General features: G+C 36.8%; 2 protein-coding genes across 3 annotated transcripts; both read left to right on the forward strand.

Annotated features, from left to right (window-relative positions):
• The first annotated feature begins 242 nt into the window (after nt 1–242).
• Nucleotides 243–1985, forward strand: LOC21389422 (40S ribosomal protein S27-2). The gene is made up of 4 exons (XM_024169798.1): nt 243–367; nt 526–627; nt 737–765; nt 1587–1985. Exons 1-4 carry the CDS (start codon nt 365–367, stop codon nt 1711–1713), a joined length of 261 nt encoding a protein of 86 aa, XP_024025566.1. The 5' UTR covers nt 243–364; the 3' UTR covers nt 1714–1985.
• Nucleotides 1986–4568: 2583 nt separating this feature from the next.
• LOC21389423 (E3 ubiquitin-protein ligase UPL6) lies at nt 4569–20146 on the forward strand. 2 transcript variants are annotated; one of them, XM_024169792.1, is made up of 26 exons: nt 4569–4951; nt 5175–5272; nt 5907–6034; nt 6270–6381; nt 6648–6828; nt 7125–7307; nt 7499–7681; nt 8234–8315; nt 8496–8614; nt 8759–9063; nt 9239–9335; nt 10060–10197; nt 10526–10609; nt 10698–10784; nt 10945–11085; nt 11164–11289; nt 11670–11768; nt 12227–12294; nt 12508–12574; nt 13086–13256; nt 13356–13445; nt 14831–14911; nt 15315–15388; nt 15522–15593; nt 15779–15868; nt 19580–20146. In XM_024169792.1, exons 1-26 carry the CDS (start codon nt 4793–4795, stop codon nt 19644–19646), a joined length of 3102 nt encoding a protein of 1033 aa, XP_024025560.1. In that variant the 5' UTR covers nt 4569–4792; the 3' UTR covers nt 19647–20146. The 2 variants fall into 2 exon arrangements, with proteins under 2 accessions (XP_024025560.1, XP_024025559.1); XM_024169791.1 differs by having other exon boundaries at nt 4570–4951; nt 7122–7307.
• Nucleotides 20147–20148: the final 2 nt, after the last annotated feature.

The raw sequence follows: 20148 nt of genomic DNA on the forward strand, positions 1-20148 counted from the left end.
AGAAAAATCACAAGACATCCATACACTTCCATCATTGCTTGTATTATTATACCAAAAACTTGACTACTAAAAATAATCTCAGAAAATTTTTCTATCTCAGTCATTTTTTTTAATCTACAACAGTTCTTCTTAAACAATCTAAAATTATTGAATAAAATTCCTCAATATATATACATATATATATATATATATATATTGATTGAATAAAAGCCCTCATATTGGGCTTGCAAAAAATACAGGGCCCAGATCTAAAACCAAGCATCATCCCATAATAAGGCAGCTTCCGTTGGTATATATATTCATCACTTCTCTTCTCTGGTGTCTGCTACAGAGCTTCTTAGGGTTTCTCATTCCAGCTTCCGACATGGTAACTCCAAAACTCTTCTCTTTCGATCCAACATTTTTCCTTTGTTTTTGGTCTGTTTATAACAACTTAAAAGATTCGCAAAGCAAAAACATCATTAGACAAACTTTGTTTTTTGTCTGTTTGTTGTCCTTCAAATTTTTTTTTTTTGGAATTTTAAGGTTCTCCAAAACGACATTGATCTTCTGAACCCGCCGGCGGAGCTTGAGAAGAAGAAGCACAAGCTCAAGCGCCTCGTTCAATCCCCCAATTCATTCTTCATGGTAATTTACCACTAATTAATCATTAATTTGCCTTTTATTGTGATTATTAATCATTAATTTACTAAATCCTGACATTACTTTTTATTTATTTTTTAATTCTTTTATGAAGGATGTGAAGTGCCAGGGCTGTTTCAACATGTAAGTTTGAAAATTTTTGGTCTTTTTGCTGATCTATTTGCTTGCTTATTTGCTAAAATTTTTGTTTTGTTGGCAAAAAAAGTCTAAATGTAAAGAAGAGGAAGAAAAAAAGAAAGCAAAGAATGAAATTGATACCCGCCAATGAGCTCTTTTCAGAGAACAATAACATTCGACTTCGCAATGAGAAATTTGATAAAATGACTATCTAACAAAGTGAAGTTAGGGAAATAGCCTTTTAGTTTTATATAGAACAGCTACCCAGTTTGTTTTTTAATTAAAAAGTGGTACATCTTGCAAAATGATAAAAAAAAATTAAAATTTATTTTGCCAATAAAACTTTCTTATTAAGTTGCTTTTACAATTGACTCTTTGGGAATGACCATTTTTTATGGTTAAAAAAAAGGTCATTTTGCTAATTTCATAGTGATTTTAGCGAACCTGCTGTAAGTATGTACTGAGCTCGTTTGGTTCATAAGTTTGAATAAAAGTTTAAGGGCATGTTCTTTTGTCTAAAAAACTCAAAAAAAGACAACTTAAGTTTCAACTTTATTCAAGTTCACGTTTTTTTAAGTTTCAATTTTATTCAATTTTACTCAACTTTATTCAAGTTCTAACTTCAACTCAAGTTATAACTCAAATTCAACTCAAAAATTACATTCAATTACACTCTAAAAGAACAACCCTTAAATTTTGTGAGGGAAAATACTCTAAGAAAAAGTTTGAACATAGTTTGAACTTATAAAACACTCCCATTGCTTGGATTTGTTTGTTTGTTTTATTATTATTATTAAATTTGTGATGATTGTATTTTGGGGATGCAGAACAACAGTATTTAGCCACTCGCAAACAGTGGTGGTGTGTGGGAACTGCCAGACAGTATTGTGCCAGCCAACAGGTGGGCGTGCTAGACTTACTGAAGGCTGCTCCTTTAGGAGAAAAGGAGATTAAGTAATTAATTAATTTACTTACTCTATTCTCAAGTTTGAGATTAAGTAATTAATTTACTTACTCTATTCTCAAGTTTGTTTTTTGTTATGAATTAATATTATGATGATCATATGGGACAGGGAGAGAGAGAGAGACATTTCTACTTGGTTTAGTTAGTTTACAAGTAATTTTTGTTTGATATTTCGATTTTGGTTATAAAACTTTTGTTTGTTGGACCGGATTGGATTGGAAGCTGGAACGTTATAGTAATGGTTCAAAAATTATACCTTGCATTGAATATGGCATGAAAAGGAACATTTGCAAAAATTATCCATGGGGCGTTTGGTATGCAGTAATCTTAAGGATGAGAATGAGAATCTGCAATATTACCATGTTTGGTACAAGAATTATAATTTTTAGATTCTCAGGAAAGTGATTATCATGAGATTCAAATCATGGTAATATTAATATTATTATTAATTTTTAGATTCCTAAGAAAGTGATTATCATGGGATTCAAATCATGGTAATATTAATATTATTATATTCTTATTCTTCTTCTTCTTCTTCTTCTTCTCCTCACAGTAATGTATTATTCTTAGGAATCATATTACTTTCCATCACTTCTTCTTCTTCTAACAGTAATGTATTATTCTTAGGAGTCATATTACATTCTATCACTTTCCTAAGAATATGATTTCTACTGATTCTTGCATACCAAACGCCCCATGAGGTGTTGGTGGGAATGGTCATGTTTTGGTTTGATCCCACAAGGTTTAGGGTTCGAATCACTTCATAGGTACCTATATGATAAACACCATGAGCGTGTTTGGTATCAGTTCCGTTTTTGTTTTTCACGTTTTTCGTGATAAAAAAGTAGAAATTAAGAAGAAAAATGCGTTTGGAGGAAAAAAGTGAAAAAAATGAAAACAAAAACGGTTTTTAGTTTAGTGTAAAATGACTTAAAAATTAAAAATAAATTTAAGTCGTTTTTCATTTTCAGTTTTGGGTGGATGTCTTTTTTTTTGGTAAATAGGTGTGGGCTTAAATGAACTAACGAAGTGCTCTTAAATTAAAAATAAAAATTGTATAACTAAACGAAATTTCAGTTTTTTCTTATACTAAAAGAAATATTTTAATAAAATTATCAAACGCATTTTCAGAAACGATTTCTGTCTGAGATTCAAAATGTTTTCATTTTCAGTTTCATATAAAAAACAGAATCATTTTGGAACTAATTTTAAATCCACCCAATAGTTTTCTGCTTTTGAAAAATTGTAGGGTTTCATGAAAGGTTCTGGTTTCCAACTTGAGCTTATAAAATAAGCTCGAGGATTTTTAGGTACCAAAAAGAAAAAAAGAACATTCACAAAAAAATGTCCTATCATGTTATACTGTCTATTCACGTGGTACAGTCGATGACTCAAATCTGATCTCCTTGCAAAAACTAACCGGCAAAATGTATTGTCGTTTTTCTTTGCAACGTAAATGACGCACAAATCGCTTCTAGGCACGTGACGTAACCGTGATTCCATACCCAAATCACAAATGGACAAATGTTCTTTTCTCAAAAACTTGAGTTATGAACTTGAATTTAGTATGTGAGAAAAAATATTGTAGTAAAAGAGTTAAATTTAAATTTTTATGAGTTGTAATAAAAGAGTTAAATTTAAATTTTTATAAGAGAAAATACTGTAGTAAAAAGTTTGAGTTGTGATTTGAGTTAAGTAAAAAAATATGTCCAGTCATCATACTTTATTGAGGATTTAAATTATGATTTGAATCATAATTAATGGTTCATTATAGTATTTTTTTCATAAATAATACACGTAAATTAAAAATAATTCTAATAACATAATTCTAATTACGTTATACTTGTCATATATATCCGCGATTAATACGAATAACACGTCGCTTCTTGTTTTGAATGTAGCAGGCATAATTATTAAGCATGTGCTTTTAATTATTAAGCAGATAGGTCTATACGACATATCGTTGAAGGATATACTGCGTTCCCAAATTGAAAATGACGTTTACTTTTCAACAAAAACGACATGATTGTTATCTGTAATAGTTTCTTCACACTATCCATTTTTACAATCATTATTATTTCTGTTAGCATGATTGTGTTTTGCTACATAGTTTACTTGGAAGTGTTAAATTTAAGTAACAATTAAGTGCAAACTGAAAACTTTGGTACGCAAATGAGGTCGTCTATAAATTGATTAAAATTTAGTAAGAAAGTTAATTTTTTTAATTACAAGTATAATTTAACAATAATTCTACACTTAATTCTACGTTCTAAAAATGATATATAAGGGTCCATCTCGCCAAATTCAATATATTGATTAATCGAATATAAAGCTCGACCTCACTTTATTTATTTTCTTTTTCTTTCTTGCATTAAAAACCAATTTATTTTTCATATTTAGGACTATATATTATATGCCAAATTCAATATATTGATTAATCGAATATAAAGCTCGACCTCACTTTATTTATTTTCTTTTTTTTTCTTGCATTAAAAGCCAATTTATTTTTCATATTTAGGACTATATTATATTATATAAAATATCACCATTGAGTTGACCAAAATGACGTTGATTTTACAGAAACGAAACGTTTCTACCACTGTTTCGCGCGATAAGAGCCACCCCAATTCGATTATTCCCGTCTCGTCAGAGCACTGATTACACACGAAACGTTTCCTTCTCTCTCTCTCTTTCTCCCTCTGCACGAGCAAGAGCTATCATTTTTCATTTGATGATTACATAAATAATTACACGCATTTTTCCAAAGCAAGCATTTTCATTCATTCACAGTCCACCTTAAAAGAAAAGAAAAATATAAGAAAAGCGAGACGAGCAGAAAATTAGAAACTTCCCCAATCTCTCTCTCTTTCTCTTTCTCTCTCTATTTTCTTCCCTAATTTTCTCTGCGTCCAAACAGAATACTTAGGGCACACTCCATTGCTTAATTGCCTCGCTAATCATTCGCAAGCCAAGTTGAGATTCCAAAATTTGCCTCCGACTGTATACGTATATATATATATTTGTGTATTGTTAGGGATTGTGATTGGCTGAGTTTACTCGGAAGGAAGGATGTTCTTCTCCGGCGATCCATCGAACCGGAAGCGAGTCGACTTGGGAGGCCGGAGCACCAAGGAGAGGGACCGCCAGAAGCTTCTCGAGCAGACCAGGTTAGAGCGGAACCGCCGGTTATGGCTGCGCCAGCAGAACTTAGCCGGAATCAAAATTCAGGTTATCTTTTTTATACGCATTCCCTATTTTCTTGATCGTTCTAAGCAATTTTAGGCGTTATTTTTTGTTTTTCTTGAGGAAATAATTGATTTTGCGGATGCTGTGAAGAAGATTGAAATTGGAGGTGTTAACAATGCGATTAATTGATTGCAATGGCCGTTTTTTTTTTTTTTTTTTTTTTTTTTTTTTTTTTTTTTTTGTTTTGACTTATTACTAGCTACAGAAATGCTTCAGAGGGAGAAAGGTTGTGGCAGCTGAACGTTCCAGGGTGCGACAAGAGTTCTATGGAAAGTATGGGACGCTTTGCCAAAATGTGGACAGGTAATTCTTTTGGATCCTTGTTTTGTGTTTATAGTCATAGATAAATAATTTCCAGTTTTCTGAAATGAAGCACCCTTCTGACTTTTGGTTTGTAATCTTAAATGGGATTTCGAATTTTTCATTTTGTTTTCGGTTTTTCTTGAATTTCGTTGTTGTTAAATGCCCTTTTGGATCCTTATTTTATGTAGACGGATAACTTTTTTGGATTACTACTTATTTTATATGAATATAAGCACAGATAAGTACGTTGCAGTTCTCTGGAATGAAACACCCTTTTGAGTCTTGGTATTATTTTTTTTTTGGTAATAGTAAGTAGGTTTTCCCTTTCCCATTTTTCATTTTGTTGATACTTTTTCTTGAATCATGAATTGTTATTTTGGATCGTTATTTTATGTGGGAGAGATAACTCTGCTAGATCCTTTGTTTATGTTTATAAGAAAAGATAAATACTTTGTCAAGTTCTAGGAAACAATAACTCCTTTTTGACACTTGGTTTTCTTTTATTGTATATAGTTTTTAAAAATTTATGTCGTCGACGCTTTTCCTCGAATCAATGCATTGTCATTTCTCTGCAAGGATTTTCTTTTTTCTGTCTGATAATCTAACTCATTTGATGATTCTCACTGTGCTTTAGGAACTGTTTTGGTGTGCGCTCAGAATTTTTGCGCGAGTTACTTTATTTCTTTGACGCTCGAAATGCTGGTGATATTTCTACCCTTGTGGAGACATGCCGATTGCTTCAGCAATTTGCCCAAGACAGTGGTATATATATATATATATATATATATATATATATTTTATTCTGGATTTCCTTTCAAGTATTCGACTAATTGTTTCACACACACATACACATGCGTATTATATTATACATGCATACATTACACACACACGTGTGTGTGTAATGTATCAAACTTTAGTTGGTAGGTTACTGTATCATGGTGTATATATATGGTGTTGACATTATTTTCCTTTTGGTATTGGATGTTTTGTGACCCAGGCAATATTGTGGGCCTTTTTGCCGGCATGGATTACTTATACAACCATGCTTTAGTGGATTACAGAGTAAAGCAACTTGCACACATTTGTCTCAAGGCTATACACCAAAACAGGTTGGTTGCACGGACACTTTTTTAAGCTATATATTGGGTTTGGATCAGATGGTGTTGTTTATGCATGTAGTTATGTGCCCCTGGCTTGGTTGCCTTTTTTTGGATGGATAATTGCTGGCGTTTATGGGTCTTAGTCTCTAACGTCTGATGAGTGTTGAACATTGATCAAGGACAGGCATATGGAATTCCATTGTCGACATTTTCTTATGAATTGTTGATATTTTGGTTTTGATGCAAAAGTTGTGTATTTTCTTTATCCTGCACAGAAATCAAATGAAGAATCAACTTTTTGCAACACCTGAAGAACCAAGCACATCTACAACGGTGTTGCTAGAAGCAGTAGTTCTTCTGATTAATCCAAAACTTCCATGGGTTTGTAAGACGGTTGGTTATCTGTTGCAGAATAAGGCATTTTCCCTGTTTAGAGAGATCGTTCTAACAGGAAAGGTATCTAATGCATCTTTGGTTTCCAGCTTTTCCGAATAAAGGCAGCCTGTTTTAGTTTGTTTCTTCTCCGGGTCTAATATGCTTTGGTCATTGCATTTTTCTTTCCCATATATTCTGTCCTTTTGGTTTTCAATCATCCTTTCTTGGTGATTTGAGAATTTTCCAAACTTTGAATTCAAGTGCATGAGATTTAAAAGATATTGCTCCCATTTAAACTGCAGGGTGTAAAAGAGATAGTGATTGCTCTGTAGCGTGCTATATTGATACTCACTTATATTCTCTGGGTTTTTCAGCAGGAGAATATCAACTCTTATACTTGCAGTGGAAAAGTGTCTTCATTGGAACGTGTGCTTGTCTTCATGATTTCTCACACCAGCTTCAAACCCTGTATTTGCCCAAATATTGATTCACAGTGGAGTTTCTCATCTCAAATTCTTACCATTCCTTTCTTGTGGCAGCTTTTCCCATATCTGAAAGAGGTAGATTTGATGATGAATTCATAATAGTGTTGCTTATGTTAACAAGTTCGATGAGGGTGGCATGAAGTGCAACAATGCTAAACGTTCTATTCTTTATTCTTTTCTTTTCTCTCTCTCTCTCTCTCTCCGTCTCCCCATAACAATTACTGTAACTGTAAGAAGTAACCTGTTCCCCATAATCTGCCATATAGGTTTTTGCATCTAAGGGGCTGTTCGAAGCTTACCTTCATCTGATGGCCTGCTGTATTCAGAATGATGCTAATGTGCTTCCTAATGATATATCAAACGAGTTTCCTGGTTATGGTTGTCTCCTTGGAAATATATTAGAATCTGCAGGAGTTGCTTTATCTCTGCCTGATTTCTCCTTTGATATGGTGGGGAGTTCTTACAGATTTTAGTTCTGTTATTATTCTCCAAATTCCATCTAGCACTATGGTAGAAGTAGATATTTTTTTTCTTTGAACAGCACTGTTATGTGTTCTCTCTATATTGTTTCTTTTGAAGAGATTAGCCATTAGGCTATATTTTTTCGGTGTTGAAGAAATATACGTCTAAACCTTTGGATGTTGCAGTTTTAACTGACTAGAGCTGCATTTAATTTGTTGCGACTTCTCCCCTGTAAACTTTGTTGTTTATGGATATAATGTCGCGCTTAAGTTTTAGATTGTAATATATATTCTTTGGCATTGGTGAAACGTTTTTTCTGAAAATAATTTTCTTTAAAATACAAAATGATTTATTTTCCGTAAGAAAAGTATTTGGGGTGTGACAACGATTTCTCAAGAACTTGTTCATTGTATCGAAGTTGTTGTTGTTGTTTAATCTTTTTAATCTTATTTTTTATTTTTAAATTCTTGTCCTTTTGAAGGCAGCTATTATTATTTTCTTTTTAATTTTAATTTTTGACTTTTCTTTAATCTGAGCAGGCTGTAGACCTTGCTGCTGTTGCAACGTTCTTGTTGGAAGTTCTCCCTTCCATGAAATCTTCAAATAGAGAAACTAAAGAAAGTATGGTTTCCTCTAAATCCTACTACTACTACTATACTTGTCACACACACATACACACGTTCACATGTATATGTGTAACATAAAAAGAGTCTCTTCCTTTATGTTCGGCTTTCTAACTTCTGCACTTCAAATTTATATATCCTATGAATGGTTTATCAAGATTCACTTGTTTGGCTATAGGTTCCATGCAGGTTGATGATGATGCTGGTGTAGGTGATGAATTAGTGGAAATAGTTTTGAATAGGGATTTGGAGCAACAGATTTGTGATGCTATAGATCCACGCTTTCTTCTACAACTAGTATGACACCGCTTCACGATTCTCGTCACATTTCCCATCAATATAGCAGTCTTTTTTCCTTACACTGAATTAACGGTTTTAAAAAAAAACTAGTGAAATAATGATTTTATTTTATTTAATTTTATTGCATGGGAATTTATACAGACAAATGTTCTATTTGGAGGAATTTCAAGTGTCAACTATTTACATAATGATCCAGACGACAGAGAGGTTGCAGCAGTTGGTGCAGCTTGTGCTTTTCTGCATGTCACCTTCAACTCTTTACCTCTTGAAAGAATCATGACTGTACTAGCTTACAGAACTGAACTTGTTCCAGTGCTCTGGAATTTTATGAAGCGGTGCCATGAGAAACAGAAGTGGACATCCTTGTCTCTTCAATTCTCATATCTATTGTCAGGAGATGCGCCTGGTTGGTTGTTTCCTCTGGCAGTTTTTTGTCCCGTGTACAAGTAATTCCACTTATCTTTAGTCCAAATTTATTTTATAATAGTATGCTATCCTTTTGGGCATGTGGAACGTCTGTCAATTATTTCCTCCTGATATTGTAATGAATTATTTCTTTTGCTATGTTGAGGTTGATAGAAATAGACATGATTCTTTTTTATCCTTTCTTTGGTTGATCAGGCATATGCTTATGATTGTTGATAACGAGGAGTTCTATGAACAAGAAAAGCCACTTTCGCTGGAGGATATCAGATGCCTGATTATTATACTAAGACAGGTAATTTTAGTGGATAAGCTCCAGCTTTACTGCCAGGGAAAAAAAGGGCATGCAGAAAAGAGCTATTATGGGTGTCATTTTCCTGATGGTAGGATTTTGATAGGAATCCTAGTTCTGCAAAGAATATAGAAAATAGAAGAAGATTAGCAGAAGAGAGCTTCTTTTTGAATCAGAAAAAATAAAGAGTAAATAGTGAATACAAATCTTGACAAGAAGTTGAGAGACTTGTCTCTCTCTCTCTCTCTCTCTCCCTCCCTCCCTCTTTTAGCTTAGCTGAATATTTTCTTACTCATTCTCTGTTAACTAATTCCTTTCCCACTATTAATGAACTTTAATTGCTTCTAACTAGTCTGCATATACATCAACCAACACGTTAGCACAAGATCTTCACTGAATAATTGTCTAACTAAATCCTAAACCACTTGTGCTTGGCTAACAAAACTCAGCTAACCAAAAACTAACCCAAATCCCATCACATTTCTTAAAATGTAGCATAGTCATTGAACCAGATTCTGTGTAGTTATTGTGAGCTACAGTGGTTAATACATATTTTTGTTACACTTGGTTGTAGACAATTCGAGAACACTAATCAATATTGTTATGATGTGTGCATATTTATGTTCATTGAGGATTTCTCATCCTCTTTCCTTTGTACTTGACTATACCATCAATGAAAAAGTTTTCTTATAAAAAAAGTAAAGTGTGCATCTACTCTTCAATGCAGGCCTTATGGCAGCTTCTATGGGTGAATCCTACAACTTCAAATACTGTGAAATTTGGTACCAACGCCAACACTAAGGGACACACCGTGGAAGTCCTTCAACACAGGGTTAGTGTTGTTGCCTCTGAGCTCCTCTCTCAGGTAAATACAAACTTCCATTTGTTTAGTATTTCCGTTGTTTGTGATGAATTCTACTTAATGGGATCACATATTTTAATCCCTTTATATGAGGAAGATATTTCTCCATCTTATGATGCATGATGGATATGGGAAGATATTTCTCCATCTTATGATGCATGATGGATATTGTTCTCCAGTTTCTTTCTTTTAAATTTATTTATTTATTTTTGAACTTGGGCGGGGGGATTTGAACTCTACACCTCAAGGTGGAGTTAGGTGCGAAATTACCTCAAGGCTGTGCTTGCAACTATCCCTTTTAATTTTTTTTTTTTTTTAACTTTTAATATAGTTGCAAGATTGGAACAATAGGAGGCAGTTTGCTCCTCCAAGTGACTTTCATGCTGATGGTGTCAATGAGTTCTTTATTTCTCAGGTAACTTATTTTATTTGCATTTTGGCTTCACATGACTAAAATGCTGCTAGATGTGTATTGTTTATATACTGTTACATTTTTGACCCAGGCTGTTATAGAAAATACCCGAGCAAATGACATATTGAAGCAAGCTCCCTTCCTTGTACCATTTACAAGCAGAGTTAAAATATTCACCGTGAGTTGTTTACCTGTATTTTAAGGACTTGAGAGTTTTAATAGTTGCTACTTTGAGCTTACAACCAGATGCACCTTGTCAATGCACCAACGTCTTCAAATTACTTCTCACTACTTTTCAATTGCATTCCTAGTAATGTGTATGAAAATGCATTTTCCAGTCACAATTGGCAGCAGTAAGGCAAAAGCACGGTTCTCATGCTGTTTATACCAGAAACCGATTTAGAATACGACGCGATCGCATTCTGGAAGACGCTTACAATCAGATGAGTGCTTTATCTGAGGAGGATCTTCGTGGACCGGTATTTTCTTCTCGCTTGTATAAATATGTAATGCATTAGGTTCCTTTCTCTGGTGAATTTTGAATTTTTTTTTGGCAGATACGCGTAACATTTGTTAATGAATTTGGAGTCGAGGAGGCTGGCATTGATGGCGGGGGGATTTTCAAAGATTTCATGGAAAACATTACTCGAGCAGCCTTTGATGTGCAGTACGGGCTCTTTAAGGTTGGTTTTGCAGATTGTACTTTGTGGAAGAGACTAAATGTACTAACTAGGCACCTTTTTTGCGCAAAACAGAATATAGCTGCTAACTATGCAGAGGCTATATTCACATGGGAATCACAATAGAAATGTATAAAATAACAGTCTGGAATATAACCTATAAGCAATTTGACCTTCCAATTGTGATAGACTAAACTTTGGGTCATTGTTGCTTTGTCAAGATTTGCTTGAAGCAAAAGAATCTGTCTTACAATTTGAAGATTATGTGCTACCATGGAATTTATCTATTCCAAGGGGAAAGAGTGACTGGGAATCACGAGGAAAAGTGAAGAGAAGTAGGTTTTGACCTTATTACTTGTTAACTTCACTTTGTTTATATGCAGGAAACAGCTGATCACCTGCTTTACCCTAATCCTGGATCAGGAATGATACATGAACAGCATCTCCAATTTTTCCATTTTCTTGGAATCCTTCTTGCAAAGGTACACTCAAGACCTCCGATTTCTCTGTTTTCTTGATTTTTCCATGCCTTTTGTTGCCAATGGATATCACTTAGCTCTTAGCTAGTGATTTAAAGCTTGGAGATCATCTACCTGCTGTTAGTTTCTTCATAATCCACATGGTTTACGCGGATCAAGTCATTTAACATTTTTATTCAGCGAGTAATAATAAATTGATATCTATCATTTTACCTTAAAAAAAGTCGACTACAATGACTATCCAAAGCAGAAGCCTTAATGTCGTTAGAACAATAGGACTCATAATATTTGTTTCTCAACTAATTTGGTTCATGGGCCTATTTGAGTATATATTGAATTCAGTTAATTCGTTCACTCATCTGCTAATTTCATATCAGTATATTATGCTGGTGCTTCATATTGTTCCTCCTCTTGTTTTTTTTTTTTTTTTTTTTTTTTTTTTTTTTTTTTTTTTTTTGTAGGCAATGTTTGAAGGGATTCTCGTTGATATACCATTTGCAACATTCTTTTTAAGCAAATTAAAACAGAAGTAAGTCTTTGAGAAGATTTCTACTCTCCACTGTTGGTACTTAACTACTTATAATCGGTTTCTTATTGCAATCAGACCATGACATGTCATGTTTCAAAGCGAGCTAAAGCAGTTCCGGGAAAATTCAATAGTCGTGTTGTATGTACTTTTGCCATGTCTATAGTCTTTTGTCAAAATCCTAAAATTGGCACGTATATTTAATTTGTTCTTCAGGTACAACTACTTAAATGATTTGCCTTCCTTAGACCCAGAACTGTATCGCCACCTTATATTCTTGAAGGTATGCAATTGCACGGTGTAGAAGCGGAAAACCTTGGTTTTAACATTGCTTAATCTCAGATAATTTTGTTGTGCTATCATTAATGGAAACCAAATTAATATTTGAGGAATAAATGATTTCTAATGAGTCTAAGTCGTTTATAAAGATGCGAAGTGTGAAATAATTTCTTTAATCGGTAAGACAACTGGTGGAGGTTATTATAAGCCTTGGCATATAGGAAGATCCATTGCTTTTTCTCCAACACTTGTTTTTAAAAATTAAAAAAAAAATATTTATTCTTTCGCCTTAGTTTTCTCTCTTTTTTGAATTTTTATCATTTTACCTTATGGGCTACTTAAATATTTTTTCTCATGTTTTTCTCTAAGATATGGTATTGGATATTTTATTTCTTCTTACATTAGAACTGTTTTTTTTATTATTATTTTTTTTTCCAGTTGCTAATAAATATAAACCCTTGGTGGTTTTCTTTATTCTGACAATCTCGCATTTTCCCATTTCCTATAATCTACAGCATTACAAGGGGGACATTTCAGACTTAGAACTGTACTTCGTCATCGTAAATAATGAATATGGAGAGCAAACAGAAGAAGAGCTACTTCCAGGGGGCAAGAACTTGCGTGTCACTAATGAGAATGTTATTACATTTATACATCTTGTCGCTAATCACCGGTTGAATTTCCAGGTCATACAGCCTTCCATGTTCGAGTTCTTTTGTATTGCGTGCTAGGTCTCTTTTTTTCTCCACGGTATTATCATGACACAATGAAAAAATCTCTTTCAGATACGTCAACAAAGTTCTCATTTCTTGAGGGGGTTTCAGCAGCTTATACAGAAAGAGTGGATTGATATGTTTAACGAGCATGAACTGCAGGTATACTGGCCCATTTATGAATGTTCCAAATTCTGTTTAGCAAGTGTTATAACAACTGGATTTTTGCATGGAAAGTCAGATGCTGTTAGATCTATGTATCATAAATTGATATGATATCAGTTCCTATAATTTTTTTGTCCACCTTTTTTATACGTCCAATTTGGTCTTTTATTTTGTGTACGTCATTACAGTACATGGTAGTGACTAGTAAAGTTCACCGACTAGTGGATTTATAATTAAATAGCCACCAGTCTTACAAAAATCTCTCTTCTCTTGTACAGTATCATATTGCAGCAGATGAAACGAACTATCAATTGCTTGAGATTCGTTTGAATGAATACCTTTAATTTAATAGTAGCATTTAACACGATCCTCTTTTTTGGCCGTGAATAGCATCTTCTTGGTTCATCTTAAACGAAAGCAGAATGGTTTTATCATCAATTCTAAGTTCAAACTAGCAGGCGCCAACGCTCGATTGCTTTGTTTTTGCCCCTTGCAATCCATACATGCGGCTTATTTTATTTTATTTTATTCTTTCTTTCCCTTGGTATATGTGTATGCATCTGCCATCAATTATCTTTGGCTACCTGCATGGTTAATAAACTGTTAAAATTTCTGATTACGGTTTTCTTTTTCTTTTTTTTTTTTAAACTTAACTGAATACATGCACTGTAGGTTTAATAACTCAAGTAATCAGAGTGATGGAATTTCTTTAGATGGTGTGGAGATTGGGGCTTCTAGGAAGTTAAGTACCTTGGGTCTATAGTGCAGTACGAAGGAGATATAGAAGAGAATATTCAACATAGGATTAAGGCAGGGTGGGTTAAGTGGAAGAATGCTACGGGAGTTTTATGTGATGCCAAGATGCTTATTAAGTTGAAATTAAAGTTCTATAGGACTGTAATCCGCCCAGCTATGTTATATGGTAGTAAATGTTGGGCCATTAAGAGACAACATATATCTAAGATGAGTGTGGCAGAAATGCGTATGTTAAGATGGATGAGTGGCCAGACGAGAATGGATCGAATAAAGAATGAGGTTATCCGTAGTAAAGTAGGTGTAGCACCAATAGAAGATAAGGTGCGCGAAGGCCGCTTGAGGTGGTTCGGGCATGTCCAACGTAGACCGCTAGAAGCACCAGTCCGTGCTTGGGAGGACATTCTTATACCTAATACTAGGAGAGGGAGGGGTAGACTAAGAATTACGTGGACCGAAATCGTTAGGAAAGACATTCTAGATCTAGGCCTTTAGGAAAGTATAATTTCGAACAGAGCCGTGTGGAAAAGTGAAATCCATATAGCGGGCCCCAATTAAGTTGGGATTAAGGCTTGTTGTTGTTGTTGTTGTTGTTAACTGAACCGTATTTCCTTGTTTCTCTTTTACAGCTTCTGATATCAGGTTCACTTGCCAGCTTGGATGTTGATGATTTACGAGTAAATACCAACTATGCTGGTGGCTATCATAGTGTATGTTTTTTTCTTCCTTTTGTTTTGGATTGTTTGGATCCATGCTCTGCATGAGACGAATGTATGCATAATCTTTTCTAGTTTTATTACATATTCTTTGCAAACTATGTAGGATTTTAAATTTCACGGCATTTGCTTATAAGAAAGGAGCAAAATAGACCATAAACCTTGCACCCTTCTCTGCATAGATTTTTCCAGCATGCATCCTGGCTATGGATTTTTTAATGGAAATCAATTTTATTTGCAAATTTACTTTTCTTATTGCTTGGTACTCTGCATCTTGCTCTGACTACAATTATGGTGAAAGTGGCCTTTTTCCGGGTAGTGTCTGATAATATTTATGTTCCATTTGCATTTTTGCAACTGAAACCCAATTAATTTATTGTCCATTATTTCTTTGCAGGAGCACTATGTCATTGAGATGTTATGGGAAGTTCTTAAAAACTTCTCTTTGGAAGATCAGAAGAAATTTCTCAAGTGAGTTATGGAATTATGATATATTTCTTGTAACTGTCTCTATTTGTGTTTGCTACCTCATATTGCTTGTATTTAGTTGGATTTGAACATAATGATCAATAGAAAGGATATGACTAGACCATGCTTTATCCAGGTTCGTGACTGGTTGTTCTCGAGGACCACTGCTGGGATTCAGATACCTTGAGCCATTATTTTGCATACAGAGGTAATTACCTCACACACACACAGTTTTATAAAGTTTATTTCATCATTATATGATTATTATTATTATTATTAACTATTATTATTACTTTTTCCTGTTGGCAAAATGGGAAGTACGGTATATCCTGCTCTTATGGTTTTTCCCTTCTGCATTACTTGACCTTGTATTTCTTTACCTTATTCCTGCAGGGCTGCTGGCAGTGCTTCTGAAGAAGCTCTTGACCGGTTACCAACATCAGCTACTTGTATGAATCTTCTGAAGCTTCCACCGTATAGAAGGTTTGTCTCCGTCCTTGCTTCGGGGGTGGGAGGGAGAGAAGAACTTCTGAAAATTTATACGAGAAATAGTAGACTTGATATTTAATGGACTTTGTTCTGGCATTCAATCTCTTGAATGGATATTGAATCTTTGTTAGACCTCCAACCCTTAAGTTTGTATATGCAAGAAGAAGGAAGAAGGATGGGCAAGGGCAGGTTGGGGAATTGGAGAGCCAGGGCAAGTGGGGAGGTTGGGTAATCGATAAAAGGAGGGTAGTTCGTTAGGATTCTATTATGGGATATTTTGTAAGGGATTTTGTTATGGGGAAAAGAGTTAGTTACGTGGGAGATTAGAATTTAGTAGAGAATTGAGTCAGTGGAGGTCTGGAGGAGTTCTCGAACTCTCCTCCATCTTCATTTCCAGTATTGTTTCTGGAATTGTTAATTTTCCTAGTTGATTCAATAAAATCTCGATAATTCTTGCCTACAACTTCGAGTATTTGGCCAAAACCGGAGGAATCCTAACAGTTTGGTATCAGATCGGCGATCCATGGCGAACCAACCGGACCGATTGACGTTGCTGGAGAGAAGATTGAACGGGTTTCAGGATTCCTTGCAGTCCTTTGGAGACATGGTGGCCCTGTGCCTCGACTTCAAGGGGACGTGGACTCCATGGGGGCAAAAATTCGGAGAAGTCCAGGGAGAGGTAGTCGTGATGGGAGCCAAGATCGACGGGATTCAGGGCTCAATCATGAGGTTGGAGGAACTCATGGTGAGGCAAGCGCGCATCAATCAATCGCCACCAAGACGACCATAGGATGGACACAACTGCGAGGACGGAATGATCAGACACCTCCGAGGAGAGAGGCCGCTCGACTAGCACAGGGCGAGCATAGTCCGCCGTGGAGGGAACCGACAAGAGGAAGGAACGGACACCACCGTTATCGGTCGCCGGAGAGAGCACGAAACCGAGGGGAACATTGGGGTAAGAAGCTGGAACTGCCGTTGTTTCACGGAGAAGACCCGCATGGGTGGGTTTTTCGAGCCGAGCGATATTTTGCCGTCAACGACATTGATGAGGACGAAAAGGTGTTGGCCGCCTCCGTATGCACGGAAGGGAGAGCTCTGAGTTGGTATCAATGGCTGGACTTGTAGGAACCATTTGAAGATTGGCATGAGTTACGGGCGGCCCTACTCCAACGGTTCAGTCAGTTGCAGGAGGGAGATCCCACAGAGAGGTTGATGGATCTTCGGTAAAGGGGGTCGGTGGCAGAGTACCGAGAAATGTTTGAGTCATTAGCAGCTTCCTTGAGCGGGATTGCCGAGAAGGTATTCAAGAGTGCTTTTCTTAATGGGCTGAGGGAGGACATTCGGGCTGAAGTTAAGATGCACAGGCCCAATAATTTGACTGAGACCATGGACTTAGCCCAACAAGTGGAGGATAGGCTTGAGGCGGTGGATCCGGTACGGAGGGTCCGAGCGGGTCGGAGCAACCGTGTTGAGTATATGGGTAAACTAGGTTTTAACATCAGCCCTAATTTTTCTGAGTTCCCCGAGGGCTCCCTTGAATCCCAAGTGCCGCGAGATTCCACGCCAGCGCAGAGACACCGAGACGCTCCTGGGGGCGGCGGGTCTGCTTTTCGACGGCTTTTGTATGAGGAGATCCAACAGAAACGTGCGCGCAGGTTGTTTTCAGGTGCGATGAGAAGTTCGGCCTGGGGCACCGCTGCAAGCTCCGACAGCTCCAAGTCCTCCTTATCACCGGGGAGGACACCGACAAAGAGGAGGACTCCCGGGAAGAGACAGAAGAAGTGGCGGCCGGGCATGCACATCTCACCGAAGAAAACGTGGATTTATCACTAAATTCACTACGGGGATTTGCTTCCGCGAAAACCATGAAGCTGTGGGGATCCATCGGCGATAGAGAAGTAATTGTGCTTGTGGATAGTGGGGCATCTCATAGCTTCATCTCGGCGCAGTTGATGCGGATACTGGCACTACCCATGGACTTGTCTGCACGGCATAAAATCCAAGTGGGCAATGGAATGAGTTTTAAACAGAGCGGGGTTTGCCGAGGGGTGCGGGTACTTTATACAAGGGCATTGGGTAGTCGAGGATTTTTTCCCTTTTGAATTGGGAAGCATTGATGTAGTGCTGGAGGTTACGTGGCTCAGAATTCTGGGTGAGGTGCGAGCTGATTGGGCAAAGTTTACCATGAAATTCTAGAAGGGAAACCGATTGGGTTCATTGGACTGGGGATCCCTCTCTCAGCTACTCGCCAGTAAGTTTACGCTCCTTGACTCGTTTTTGTCATGCAAAGGAAGTAGGTGTACTTTTGGAATTGTGTTCAGTCGAGGAGGGAAAATCAGAATTGGAAACACAGTTCCTGCCATCAGTGTTTGAAGAGATTATCCAACAATTCCACACAGTCTTTGATACCCCAAACGGGCTACCACCGCGCCGGGCGAGAGATCACTGGATAATCTTACGGGAGGGTGCTACCCCTCCCAATATTAGGCCGTATAGATACCCGCAGATACAAAAGGGGGAGATAGAGAAGTTAGTTTCGGACATGTTGGCTTCGGGCATCATCAGACCTAATAGTAGCCCTTATGCCAGCCTGGTTCTCTTGGTCAAAAAGGATGGGAGTTGGCGGTTTTGTGTTGATTACCGGGCATTAAACCAGCTCACGGTTCCGGACTATTTTCCGATTCTGATCATCGATGAGCTATTAGATGAGCTACATGGGGCCAGGGTCTTTTCTAAGTTGGACTTGAAGGCTGGGTATCACCAAATACGGGTGCGCGAGTGTGACGTGTAGTCATCATTCCGAACTCATGAAGGGCTTATGAGTTTCTCGTAATACCCTTTGGCCTTACAAATGCACCGGCCACATTCCAGTCGTTAATGAATTCGGTATTCCGCCCTTACCTTCGGAAATTTGTCTTGTTTTTTGATGATATTCTGGTTTACAGCAAATCTTGGGAATATCACTGTGTCCATCTGAGGCAAGTCCTCACAGCCCTCCAACGGGAAGAGTTATTTGCCAACTATAAAAAGTGCGTTTTTGGCCAGAAGCAGGTTGAATACCTTGGCCATGTAATATCCGCTGAGGGCAGGTTGGGGAATTGGTTAGCAGAGAGCCAGGGCAAGTGGGGAGGTTGGGTAATCGATAAAAGGAGGGTAGTTCGTTAGGATTCTGTTATGGGATATGTAAGGGATTTTCTTATGGGGAAAGGGGGCATTGAGAATTTAGAAGAGAATTGAGTCAGTGGAGGTCTAGAAGAGAATTGAGTCAGTGGAGGTCTGGAGGAGTCCTCGAACTCTCCTCCATCTTCATTTCCAGTATTGTTTCCAGAATTGTTAATTTTCCTAGTTGATTCGATCAAAGGAGCCGGACCATTTTTCTGGCTATTATTCAATTGTTCTCGATAATTCTTGCCTACAACTTCGAGTATTTGGCCAAAACCGGAGGAATCCTAACAGTCTTTCATGGTCTTGTTTTGTAAAACACCTTTTTAGTTGGGTACCGAGTCTGTTATATATAGTTTGAAAGGGCGAATGTGCCTTTACAAGTTTTTCGCTGCAAACAACTTTCTTTTCCTCTTTATTTGTCTCAATTCTGCTTTGATCGAACATTTTCGGCACTTTGTTACCTTTTTAAAATTTTCTTCTCAACATTGTTTCACCTCCACGTGACATGTTTACTTATTTATTTATTTATGCATGCAGCAAAGAGCAGCTGGAAAAGAAACTTCTGTACGCTATAAATGCGGATGCTGGTTTTGATTTGAGCTGAGGATTTTTCTCCATTCGCTCTGTACGAAATGCAAATTTTGTGCTCCACACACTCGAATGTAGCGAAGAACCATTCTTACGTGGGTGATATACGACAGTGACGTCTGGATGAATCGAGTTTCATGCTCGGAAGTGGCTAGGGCCAAGAAGGCTTCAAAGAGTACTACCAGGATTGTAAAACCAGACGGAAAGCGGAAATAGTATATGGGATGTATATATATGTGTTTTCTGGATAGCCTCCTGATTTAACATGTCGATCTGTGTCATCTGCAATACACGTCTACTCTACTGTGCGAGGCTCACAGCCGTTGGACTGGTGGGGGGTGTGATTCTTGTAAAAAATAAAAAAATAAAAAAAAAGGGATAGGTGATCAAGTTCTTTTACAAATATTGCTCAAAGACAATCTTGCAAATTTCTGTAAATAATAGTGGTTATGACCAATGTTGCTTCAATGGTAAGGGCATCCCCAAGTCAAGGCCCCTTATGTTTAAGACGGTTAATT

The sequence above is a fragment of the Morus notabilis genome, unplaced genomic scaffold (genome assembly GCF_000414095.1).
Source record: "Morus notabilis unplaced genomic scaffold, ASM41409v2 Scaffold781, whole genome shotgun sequence".
NCBI lineage: Eukaryota > Viridiplantae > Streptophyta > Magnoliopsida > Rosales > Moraceae > Morus > Morus notabilis.

Coding starts and splice junctions, on each gene's coding strand:
- LOC21389422 (XM_024169798.1), top strand. Junction 628..736: donor CCCCCAATTCATTCTTCATG/GTAATTTACCAC, acceptor TCTTTTATGAAG/GATGTGAAGTGCCAGGGCTG. Junction 766..1,586: donor TGCCAGGGCTGTTTCAACAT/GTAAGTTTGAAA, acceptor TTGGGGATGCAG/AACAACAGTATTTAGCCACT.
- LOC21389423 (XM_024169791.1), top strand. CDS start 4,793: ATGTTCTTCTCCGGCGATCCATCGAACCGGAAGCGAGTCGACTTGGGA. Junction 6,035..6,269: donor GCAATTTGCCCAAGACAGTG/GTATATATATAT, acceptor TTTGTGACCCAG/GCAATATTGTGGGCCTTTTT. Junction 14,912..15,314: donor ATGCTGGTGGCTATCATAGT/GTATGTTTTTTT, acceptor ATTTCTTTGCAG/GAGCACTATGTCATTGAGAT.